General features: G+C 47.0%; 1 protein-coding gene across 1 annotated transcript in view; it reads right to left on the bottom strand.

The window, feature by feature from the left end:
- Positions 1–8116: 8116 nt before the first annotated feature.
- RAD51B (RAD51 paralog B) overlaps positions 8117–12495 on the bottom strand; it is a 455666-nt gene continuing 451287 nt past the window's right edge. The window contains exon 11 of the mRNA XM_062619224.1: positions 8117–8599. Within this exon, the coding sequence (XP_062475208.1) occupies positions 8592–8599 (8 nt within the window). The 3' untranslated portion in view covers positions 8117–8591. The remainder of the gene's footprint in view (positions 8600–12495) is intronic.

Here is a 12495-nt window from a genome sequence, read left to right on the forward strand (position 1 = left end):
GAGCCGAGTGAAGTTCCTATGAATGGTGCTGTGAGCTGGTGGTAAGGGAGATGGGGCTAAAGCCAGACTTTGCTCTGTGCAATGGTGGGGACCAGTCCAAAATATGGGTCAAATAATACCCAGCTCCTTAAAGCACTTGGGAAGCATGTTGTGGTTTTTAATGGGTCTGTAGCTCCCTGTGTGAGCCAACCTCATAGATAAACTTTAGAAACTGAAGGAATATCTTTGAGCGCTAAAAGAAAGTATTAGTACAAAATGGTACTCAAGTTCAAACGGGATCTTGTTTTGTTATAGGAATCATTAAAATTATGGAAGAAAAACAAAAATCCAAAACACAAAGAAAATAACCCTGTGACAGTACTTTAAAAAATCACAGAAGTAACAGAAAATGCCCTATTATATGTTATGAAAAAAGGCTCAGTTTTATTTCCAGATATCTAGATAAGAATTTATGAACACAGCTATTAACTCATGGGTAGATCTGTAACCTCTGTTGACAGTAACCACATTAACTGCACTTAAAGTAAACTGCAGAGCACCAGACCAGAGATGATGCACCACTTATTACACCCTATTTTTATTTCAAGTGCAAGTGGTACTTGGCTAGTGGGTTGACCTTGGCGGCTGGACAGCAGAGGTGCAAATCTGCTTGCTGCACTGTTTTGCATTTAGCAGTTCGGAAGGCATTGAAGCTGATTCGAGCTGTCTGGCCTGCATGTGTGCAAGATGCCTGTTTGATGAGAGTACACATCTTGTTAAGATAGGCTAAAACTGAAAGCATGTGGGGAAAATGAATTCGAGAGGGTTCCTGGCAGTGTTTCTGTGGCTGAATCAGCAGCTTGCGATGTTTAATGTAAACATATTGCAAAATGTCCTTGACAAACATCATTGCTTTAAGGATTGAACAGGATACCTCAGGTACGATGAAATGCTCAATAGCCTCCGATGTTGCACCGTATTTCTAGACTGACCTAGGTGGCTGGGACAAAACATTGGCGCAAGTAGCCTGCACAGAGCATGTGCTTCATTTGGCATCTGCCACAACCAAGTGGCAGCAGAGCCCTCATTCAGACCCGCAGCATCCCCTGTAGCGCTGATCTTTGCCTGCCTTGTCTCCACACCAGGAGAGGTCTCCTTTGCCTGCAGTACCCTGCTCTACTTGAGGCTGGGGCCACAGAGCAGTGGTACGGGTGGTGGGAACCTTCCTGGCCCCAGGGTGTTCCAGTCCTGCCTCAGGCCCATTCAGAAACTGTTAATCATCCTGAACAACTTACTGGTTTTGTGATCTTAAACAGGGCTTGAACTCGGCTTTCTAGAGGTGAAAGCACAATGTCTTACTGTAACTCATTTTACCAACCAATGCTATCCTGAACCTAACAATATTTTAATCACAAAATCCAACCTCAAAACCCACAGCATTTTCAGTTACTGTATTTCATCACCACACAGCTGAAAACAACTTATTTTTTCAACCACCCTTGTTTTTCTAAAGTGAATCACAAACCATGGAACTTAACAGACGGAAAAGATGCAAAGATGAATTCTCTCTCACTAACCCTGGTGTATATAAGGAATAATGTAATTACTGTAAAAAGCATTTCTCTACAGTCACACTGGTACAACAGTTACTGAAGTCAGCTTCCCCTTTGTTAAGCCAGAAAGTCCATTTTAAATAAGTCAAAAAGCACCACTGTCTACAAAATATTGGTGGTGGTGGTGCCTATCAGCTTGTCCTTTTTTTTAATTAGCCTATGGACTGGAGCTCTTACCTTTTCAATGGGAGGCAGTTTGATACTGTCATTGATTTTACCATTATGCTTTATATCCTAGTAAATAGTCTGCTGCTCACTTTGTGGCTATTCGTGGCTGTTCCCCCTTGAGTCACACCAGGGAATAATTACCAATAAGGTAACTCCGGCTCTCAGCGGGTTTGCCCACCAGAAAACTGTTAACCATCAAGAGTGCTCTGTGCAGCACCCATGAAGGGTGATCAGCTCTTCCTGGGAAGTCTGGTCTATATTAGTCATTCAGGTTGATTGGAGAGAAAACCGGGACATTTGAATTTAAACTCCCATAGAAAGGTTACAGGATGGCCATGGGAGAAAGCCTGATCTTCAGGCTGTCATTCCCAAGCTGTAGCCACCTTTCTTCCCATGGTGTTTACAGTCAGGAGAATCAACGGGCATTTCACAACCTGACAAGGTGTTTACAGTTCCCAGTCTCTGCCTGCAGATGTGCTGGGATAATGGCTCCTGGTATGTGTTTGATACTTGCGCTGATGAAGAGACTGGAAGGAAACCCTCAGGCCTGGGGGGCCTTGTCTCAATGACCAAGTCTCACTGACACAAAAACCAATCTGAATTATTCCAGATTTAAAGTCACCTATCCAACAGCAGAAGTGTGGCCCTCAGGACCAGCCAGTGCCCAGGTAAACACGAGCATAAGCGCTGATGTGTCAGACCTGTATAAAAACTTGGTCAGGGAAGTGCTGGAAAACATCCCAGGTGATCAGCAGCACCTAAGGTGAGGCTAGGTATGGGCTGGTCCTTGCATTAGGCATTTCCCAAGGCTGGTACCAGAGCTCCTGGTGGCAGTGCCTGGGGCTACTCTCGTGGGGCCAATGCAGAGCTTTCCCACCACCCTCTCTGGGGTCCCTGGAGGGCAGGACAGATCCAGCACAGGGCAAGTGGTGCAATCAGGCTCTCAATTGGAGCTGATTACCCTCCATCATGTCTGGGAGGGAGAGACAGCTTTGTGTCTCGACCAACTTCATGCATCTTCCTATATGGGGGTTTGCAAAATTAGAGTTCATAAAACCTCCCGCAGCCCCTTTCCTGAAAGCTACACCCACATTTTTCTCATGGATGACTCACTGTTAAAACCAAATGTTTCTCCAGCTAGAGTTTTTCTGTGCTATGTATTAGAAACAGCTGAACAACTGCCCTAATATCAGGCTTCTCGGGTGACAGTGAGAGCATGCCTGAGTATGCTGGTGTACATGAACTCGCCATGTGTGTACATACGGTTTGTCTATTTTTGAGTTTCTCTTTTGCCCTTTCCACTCCTTTTCTTTTCAGTTTCTTGTATTTGATTTTATATTTTATTTGACCCTCTCCCTCTGTCTTCTGCATGTGTAAAACGTAGATAAAAAAAACATTTGCATTCATCTTTCAAAATGATATTATGAAGAGTAATATAGAATGACCTCAGCCATTCCTTCATGGATAAACAGAAGACGATGATGGAGTTCTTTCATATGACACAAGAAAAAAGGAGTTAAACCAGATCAGTTTAAATTAAGCAAAGGAAAACATTAGATGAAATAACAGGAAAAGCATCCTCAGCCTGTCAGATTGAGGAATAATTCATTTCTCAAGGGCAGTGGCCGAACAGGGAAGTTTGCACATGATTTTTTTGGGAGCGATAATGTTGCTCTGTCCCCAGAGTGAGGTGTGTCTTCATCACTTTGATGTGTGCAACTCTAAAATCAGCAACACGGGAAGCCACGGGGGCAGAGATGTCAGAAATGGCAAGAGGTTTCCTGAGGTGATACAAGGCCACTTGTGAGCTTGTTGTGAAGGAAAATTCCAGTGACTGTGTGCAATATTTGGAAGAAACAAGCAAGAGGGTTGAGGTTAAGGCACGTTCACGTGTGAAGGTTGCTCACCTTTGGGTTGGCCCGCACTGGAGGGCCCTCTGTAGATCTGAGACATTGGTCCCCTTTTCAAAAATTACACTTTGGGGTTAAAATAAAGGACACAGAAGTGGGAAACAGTGCATGTATTTAGGCAAGTGTCCTGCAAGGAAAGCCAGATAGGTTGGGGAAGTGGTAAAGGTAAGGAGATCTGCTCTGGGGAGCTAACCCACAGCGTAGCAGCCGTTTAGCCAGAAGGAACATGGCACTGGCCTTGCGACACGATGCTAAGGTATCTCACATCTCCCTTCAACCCCTGCCATTCCCTGGCACTTGAGGAGGCAAGGCTTGGTCGGTGCAGGGTGTACTGGCCACTGCATCCCAGCCCCGACTGCCCAGCCACCACTGCCCTGCTCTTGTGTATGCAGCAGGGTGGGAAAACAGACTTAACCAGCTTGCTGCAGCTGGGAGCGCTCCAGCTGCGGGCTGTGCAGGGCAGGAGCAGCCCTTCTCCAACTCCTGCTCAGCCGCCAGCAGCCACTGAGGGCGATTAACAACTCAACAGGCTGAACAGGTAGGGCGAGCATGGTGGCAGAGCAAGTTCCCCTCACGCTCCACCACCCACAGCACCCAGGCTGAAGTCTCTACTTGAATGAAAGTGTAAATGTAAGGTGTGGTAAATGCATTATGCATGAAAAGTTTAATGTGTTCAAGGGTATAGCCTCAACTAGTAGCTAACAGCAATGAATGAGCCTTCAGGCGAGCCCAAGCCAGCTTCCACTCATGTCAATAGAAGTATGGTCTTTTGGCTTCAGTGGGAACAGGATGAGGTCCTTCATGGCCAGCCAAGGAGAGATTAGTCTAATGATGTAATGGTGCTTGTAACTGCCTGTTCAGCCTTAATTCAGCTCTTTTGTGAGCATGCATCATGGAACAGTCTATAATTATGTGATCACATACTAGTTGCTCTGTAAGGCGCCTGCCTCATTCGAAGTGCAAGGTGGGAGTAAGGGCAGAAGGGCTCTCTCCAGCCCCCAGTCATTGTCCTGCATCCTGGGCTCCACTCTGCAACAGGTTTCCTGTGGGGTCTTGGGCAAGAAAGTGCTGCAACATGTGCACGGCAGGGACTGAGTTAAGGTTTCGTCAGCAACATAAGCCTGGCTTTTTCTAAATATAGGATCTTGGTTTTGCAATCTTACTGAGCTCTGAGAGTATCTTTATGTAACAGGCAGTCAACAGCAATGGTGGCTTTAGGTTTAAACTGCCTATACAGCCTATCTGGATCCTCGCTGCAGGAGGTATGAAAATCCCTTGGCTTGCCTGCTGAGGCATGGTGGCACACCTATCTGCTGGCAGCAGTAGACCGGATTGCTGTTGGCAGCAGTATCAGTTGAAACAAAAGGGTTTATCTCCTTGATCTGACACCACAGGCTTGCTCTGCTTCTGGCCATCTTTCCAGTCTCACCTTCTGTTTCATTTTATGTACTCCAGAAGCTGTGCCGGTCTGGCTTCCAGCATCCCCTAAACTGGGAGCTGAAAGGCTGGCTGAAGTTGCATTGCCTACTGACAAACGGGAGACTTGAGTGGAAGAGTATGGGAGGAAATTCTGAAGCAGTGAAAAATGGAAGGTACAAGAACAGAGTGAGCTTATAAGCAAAAGGACATGTGTGACCTTGGTAGTGAGTGGCAGGAAGCACAGGGGGAGATGCAAGGGAGTAATGCAGCTGCAAAGGATCTAGGAGGTCAGAAGGAAACAAAACATCCAGAGCAGAAAGAAAAGCTTAGGGCATGAGCATAACAAGCAGGAAAAACAGAGAAAAGAAAATAAAACAGAGAAAACAAAACAAAACAAAAAATTAGCACAATTAGGGGACAAAGGCAAGAAAGACTGTACAACATAACACCAACAAGAAAGGCTTCAAATGCATTCCTCCTGCTCCATCTCCTGGGAGCTATATCCTGCTTATCTCTGGATCCCAGAAAGTCACCTCTGCTAGGTCTTGCCATTGCCCTAGGGAGACTGACCAGGAAGGGACAAGGTGTGATGAACGCATGGTGCTGCAGCCTGGGCTCCATGGCTTCTCTGGCACCTCTTCTAACACCAGCAGCTCTTAATCCAGTGCATTTGCACCAGTGTTTGTGTCACTTAGGTACATCAGGCATTGCAACTCAGTCCTTGTTGACTGGGATCTCTTAGTAGGACAGTAAACACACACACTGAGGGGCAGGTATCCTGGCTTGCTGCTGAGAGCTCCCAAAAGACAAACATTTTGATGTATAAAATGAGCAAACATGTAGCAAAACCTTAGTTTGGTCTCCTGCAGGGGTGGCTGGGCTAGGAAATGTGTCTAAAGAGCATCTTCCTCAGCAGTGAATCTTCTTTGGGTCCGAGTGTTTTCTCATGCAGAGATGGAGTAATCCCATTGACGTCACTGTGCTGACGCCAGTGCAGAACTGGTGTGTGTGACTGGTGAAATAGGTCAAAGCTGCGCACTTGGAGGTGCAGCTGCTGATCTCACTGAGAAGAAGGAGCTTTTGCAGCTACTTCCTCCCTTGAGCCCTGCAGAACTCCCCAGCGTGCAGAGGGTGGGCTGTGCTCTGCTCCAGACATGCTCGAGGCCAGGGCTGGGCAGGTTTCCTTTAGCACCTCTCTCTGTCCTGTCCCAGCAAGCAGTTTCCACGGGTCTTTGACACAAAAATGCTGGTTTGTTGATGTTCCACGTTTCCTGTGGGTAAAAGCAAGACAAAGCACTGTTCCTGGTGTTGTCAGGCCTGCATCAAAATAGTTCGTTGAATGGAATACAGCAGCTGAGGACTTGGTGTGGCAATAGATATGACCACTGACCAGCAGCTTGATTTCACACCTAATTTTTTATACTGAAGTGCAAAAGATCATTATTACGATTCCAATCCCATGCGGGCACTTGATTTTTTACAAAAGCTTTCCATCAGAGAGCTGAAGTGCTGTTCCCAGAGCCATACTAGTGCCAGAAGCTGGGTCTGCTCTGCCACTATGCAGAGGGTAATTCTGCACAGTCATCATGCTGTTGGTGTTCAGCATATTGCTTTGGGATTCCTGGAGTCATCCAAGCTGCAAATAAACAACCCATGTCTTTCCTACAGATGGATCCCTTTTCTTCACACAGAGCAGTGCCGGCCCCATCACACCTAATCCCTTCTTGGAAGAAATACTGAAAGAGAAAAAACATAAACCCCAACACAACCCATGAAATGAGGAAGAAAGAAAAGTGACGCCCAAGGAGCTTGGCGGAGCCTCGCATCCCCCGTGTGAGGAATCAGGCAGCTCACTTCCAGCATCCCAGGTGATGTAATGTTAGTTTAACGGCCGTACACACCTCTGTGTGCTGATGAGCTGAACAGGCAGGGGCAAGTAGCCGCACAGGCAGCTCTGGAAGCCTCTAGCAAAAAATGTGCCTCAGTGTGTGTGTGAAGCGATCGCCACACGCTCTCCATGCCCCTTTGATGCTGAAAAGGAATGCTCTGCTTTCTGAAGCAAAGGCACTCCGGTTTGCCTGTGGGCTATGCGGAAATGGGAGAAGATGGAAGCAAGAAACAGCTTGTTCTGCTGGGAGAAAAAGCAGTCTGAAGTTCGTAGCTGTTATACTGCACCATATAGCTTTTAAACGAAGTGGCCTGAGCACTTGCAATGTTAAACCCGAGCTTTCCCTCTGCAGGGTTGTTTGTTGCCCTGGTGTGCTGGCCCATAACAGTTAGATATTTTGCCTCCATCTGTTGTAGCAGACTGATGCGAGATTTTTGGGCTCTTGTCTGAAATCCCACTTGTGAGGTAATGTGTTTCTCTCCAGCAGCCTCTCCAAGGCATGACCACAGAGGCTGTTCCTGTTTGTGTGCATGTGACGGATGCAGCACCTACTTCTACTGTGTGTGAGGTGTAGGGGTTTTTTGTTCCTTCTTTCTTCAGCACTTTCTGGGTAATGTTTTCCGTATTTGGTCTCAACCCACAGTCTTCTCAGAAAACGCAACAGAGTCACCCCAGCTATATTTCCGTGGGTGTGTGTGTGTTTATACACACATGTATGAGTTAAAAATATCCTGCCTTAATTCAGGTTCTATTAGAATATTCCATTACCTGGGTATTAGTTTAGTTAAGCCAAGCAGCAGTTTAAAATGGGTCTTAATCATCTATGCATATGCCATCTGGAAAGAGCTTTTGTCCAGCCCTGGCTGGTGGGTCCTGGTGGTTTGGGGGGGACCAACCTAAAGCATTCCCTCCGGAGGCATGGTGAGATGGCTGCTGCTGCTGCCTGCAGGTGGAGGAGATGCTGGCCTTCAGTGAGGGGCCCTGAGACAGAGAGGACACTGACAACCGATTACTGCTCCAGGAGACAAATTTACACATAAAAGCGGAACGTGAGAGATAACCAAGAGATAAGCCTGCCCATTTTCCAGGTGCTGGAAAGCCTGACTGCCTTCTTTATACAAACACAGGTTTAACTACTACTCACCTCGGGGGTGTGGATGAGTTTATCTTGGTTGGGAATCTGTGGAAATGACTTTTAACCCTAGCATTGCAACACGTTGCCCAATGCATCTGTACAAATATGATGCATATTTATAGTGTAATGGTCCCTAGGGTTCATTAAATACCATAACAAGGCCTTTTGGAAAGCAGCCTGCTCCTCCAAGCTATATTAAGAAAGGCTAAACTGTTAACAGCAAAATATTTTAAAGTTGTTACTTTTTTTATTTATTTATTTTTAACTAACCTTGAATTATTCAGCATGTTCTCTAGGGGATTATTGTTTCATGTCCCTTCTCAGCATTTAAAATCTGAAGAGTCCCATGAAACAGTCTCTGCAGGCAGCAGCCAGTTAACCCTTCTGTGTTCCCACTGGGGACCTGCAGCTCTGGAGCACCTCCTCCCTTCCCAGGCACCAGAACGTTGCAGGCAGTAGCAGATTTCAAGCACAGGTCTTTACAGCGCTGAAAAACAATCACATACAAACATGTATGGCAAGGTCCTGCAAAATTTAAGAGGGTGAAATCAACGGCAGGCCACACAAATTTAACTGAAGTCCATAGAGATTAACTCTGGAAAGCAGCACGCCTGAATGAAGAATAAAATACGCAAGTTTCATGAAGCTACAAGACACTTTATATGGCCTATGGTATGTTAGCAAGGTTAGGGTTGAATCAGTATGCAGTAAAAACAAAGATAGAAATCACTTCTGGTGCTCAAGAAAGAAGAGATTGTGCAGTTAATTTGCATGGCTTGTCTGTGTTGGTGCTGCAGGGCGAAGAGAAATAAAAAGTAATAAAATCTGACTTTGTCTCTAATACCAGCAGATCCAAAGCTAAATATGCCAAGGCACGGTTCTGTTTTGTAAGATAGTACCGTTTTTTCATGGCTTTACTTGGGGAAAAACATCTTTCAGACTGAGGCACGGGATTTCACAGTTCCCTTCTCGTGGCATTTGTTTCAGGAAAGTTTTCAGTGACTACAGTACATCTCTCGCCAGCAGCAGAGGTGGAGAAGAGCTATTTAGTCATCTAACCCTTCCTGGGCTAGTAACATGCTGTACCCTGCATTGCATCTTGTTGTGCTCAACACAGGACGCGGCACCTCCCAGGGGAGCGGCAGGGACCATCAACCCGCTCACCTGCTCCATCCTCCTGCAACAATCCCACCACCATGGCCTTGCCACCTGCTTCAGCCACCGTGCATCAGGAGGGTGGAAACCCATGTGGTGCCTCCATCCCCTTGGGCCATGGCAGGCATTGGCAAAGGCTGGGGATCCTGAGCGGTAGGATGGTGTTTCTTGTGTTTGATTGGAAAATGAAGCTTCTGGGTTCCGGTTTGTCTCCCCCGCGGAGGTTTTGCTGCTCTGGGAAGGTGCTCTCTGCAGGAAGGTATACAGGATTTGCTGAGTGAAATGGGGAACACACCAGCACTGGAGACCAACTCAGCAGCCACGCCACAGTGGGGCATCCCCTGTGGCCAGGCTTCCCCTTTTTTGTCTGCCTGGGACATAAGCAGGACCCCATCCCAGCTGACTTACTGGAGCACACGCGAGGAGATGCGTGTTTGGTTTGGATAGGCCACCAAGCTGCAGATTGTTAAAAACTCACCTAGTCTGGGTAAGGCTTTATGGATTAGTGAAATGGGCTGGAGAATTACCAGAAGCTGCTGCCTGTCATCATATCTGGTGCTTCCTGCTGGGGCCAGAAACACCGGCCACCCTGCCCTGCTTGCAGGAATTTCAGCAGTTTCACTTCCATGCCCAGCCCAGGGCAAAACACCCATAAGCAGCAACCCAAAAAGTAACGGTTAAAAAACAGTGAGGGAAGAGACACACGCTGCAAGTATTTCATAATTCAGAAAAGACTTACCAGCAGAGGCTATGGCTGACTAAAAACAGACAGGCTCTGACCAGGGTTTGGTGTGAAGGGAGCCTGTGGCCTGATGTTCAGGGGTACGGTCAGTAAAGTTGGGCTGCAGGAGGTTGCCAAGGATTGAAGGGGACAGGCCTGCCCATGTCTCATTGCAAACCCCTGGAGGGTCCAGCCTTTCTCCCTGCATGGGAGCCCTGCCTCTGCATGTGCACATCCTTTTCTGGATGCAGCATCTGGACCTGATGCATGGGTCCCAGCCATCTGAGAGCACTGCACACGAGGCTGGGTCAGCCGCGGTTTGACTTCAGTCCGACCTGTGTTTTTCTGCATCAGGCTTTGACTGCTGTCAGCCTTTCCCCATCCATACAAACTCCATACGTACACAAAGTCTTATTAGGAAAGGATCGGTCTGAATGTTGACGTGTTTTGGGGGAGGGAGACTTTCTTTTAGCTGAACTCCTTTATCCACCTCTAGTGCCTCTTCTACCCCAAAGAAAGGGCTGTTCTCTTTCACTTCTTTCATTGCAGTTAATTAGTAAGTCCAAACCAGCCTGTCCTCTGGAGCTGGTAGTTCCCTTAATCTCTGTGTTGCTAGGGCATGCCGACATGCTCCACTGGTACCAGTTCCAGCGTGATGTGGGGGATTGTGGAAAAAAAGGGGAAAGGGCTGATCAAACAGAGCCTGAGTTAAAGGGGAAAAAAAAAGTTAAAAAAAAAAAAAAGAAGAAAAGAAGCTCTTTTTGATGAGGCTGAGAAGTTCACAATGGAGGAAAGCACAGGGTGAACAATAAGGCTCCTTTAGGAGCTCATTAAATTGAAGCAAGCTGAGAAGAGTTGTCTTATTTCACCCCCTTTTTCCTGCCACCCCCGTGATGGAGAACTCTTTTATCAAAGTAGCGGTGGCAGCTTCGCTTCCTTCCAAAATGTTAGGTAGCAACAAACGTACAACTGTTTTCCTGAGAGTTTGTGTAAAACAGCCCTTTAAATATTTGTAAAGCAAGCTGGAGCCTCAGCCAAGGCTGCTGTTTAGAAATGAAGGCTGCAGGTGAGAGAGGTCCCATAGCCCATTACTGTGTCCTCTCAGCTCATCCAGCCTCCTGAGGAGTAGCAAGATAAAAGTTAAGTAAGACTCATGCACCTCGGAGACAATAGAGGTCAAATCTGAATGCAAACATGGAATGTTTGCCTTGGAAACAGTGTTGCTTACTTTGTTTGATCTGCACCAGCTTTTACAAAACCAGAGCAAGCATATGATTCAGAGGGATTCGCACATTGAAACAAAGTGCTGCCGAGCAAAACCTCACACAGTTCTGTCCTTGGGATCTCTGGCAAGTGCCTTTCCTTTGACTGTGGCCAGTGTTTGCTGCCTCAGGAGAACAAGGAGTCCCGCCACAGCATGTCTCTGTGAGCACAGATATCTTGAAGAGCTAGAGAACACGAGAGGCTGCAGGCTGATAGGGAAGCCTGTCAGAAGGTCTGCGTTCAGCAGAAGAAACCAGCGTAGGGTTTAATTCCTCATTGGCAACAAGGACAGTGGCAGAGTGCAGAAACTGACAGTGCATTCTCTCCTTCAACCTGAGAATTATCCAGATTGCTTGTCAGAGCTGTATTTTGAGGGTCCGTATGAATGATGTATCACAGAGCAGAAATAAGAGCCTGCCCCACACATACTCTTACTCATGAGAGCCATGAGATGAGCACTCACCTCAATATGAAGCTTTTCTTCTTGCGGGGGCAGAAAGGGGTGGACAGCTGTGCTCCTGCTGGCCAGCACAGCTCTGGGCTGGGGAGGGGGCAGTGGTGGCAAACAGCAGTTTTCCCTGCAAAACTCTGACAGCCTCAGCTAGGACACAGATTCTTGCTGGTTTCACTTGATAGTTTCTTCCACAGCCCCTAAAGGAGACCCGTTTGTTTTTGGGAAGCCACCTCATAGCTCTTATTAAACAGCAATCCATTATTGTAAATAATTATGTTAACCTTCCTTGCCTGGAGGTCTTTCTCCCCACCTTAATACCTCCCTCTGGCCAAAATTCCCCTCTTGCTGTGCAGGTGAGGCACATGGACTGCTCAATTCTACTGCAAGGGATGAAGTTAGCTATTTCCAAAGATAAGGTCAGCCTTTAAATGTGCAAATATGTTTTTGTTAATCTCTCCCCCTACTTCTAGTCATATCCCCTCCCCTCCAGCTATAGGAGCTTATAGGGACCCTTGCTGCATGGAGAGTGATGGATTTTCCACATGGCAGCTCAGCCTGAGTGCAGCTTTACTGTTCTAATCTCTTTCAGGTATCAGCCCACCCTTCTGCAGGCTGTTGCAAGACAATGCTTTTCTTGTGGAGGGATTCTCTCTGAAGAGGAATCAGGTGTTTGGCATCTAGCACATCCTCCACTCTCATTTCTCCTTCCTCCAATCTTTCTATCGCAGCTTTTGCCAGCAGGACTGTAGCCAAAGGTATGATGAGATAAGGTGGGGTGGGGGGATGCCAC

This window comes from Pezoporus occidentalis, unplaced genomic scaffold (genome assembly GCF_034315485.1).
Source record: "Pezoporus occidentalis ecotype Australia unplaced genomic scaffold, CSIRO_AGI_Poc_V1 ctg21, whole genome shotgun sequence".
NCBI lineage: Eukaryota > Metazoa > Chordata > Aves > Psittaciformes > Psittacidae > Pezoporus > Pezoporus occidentalis.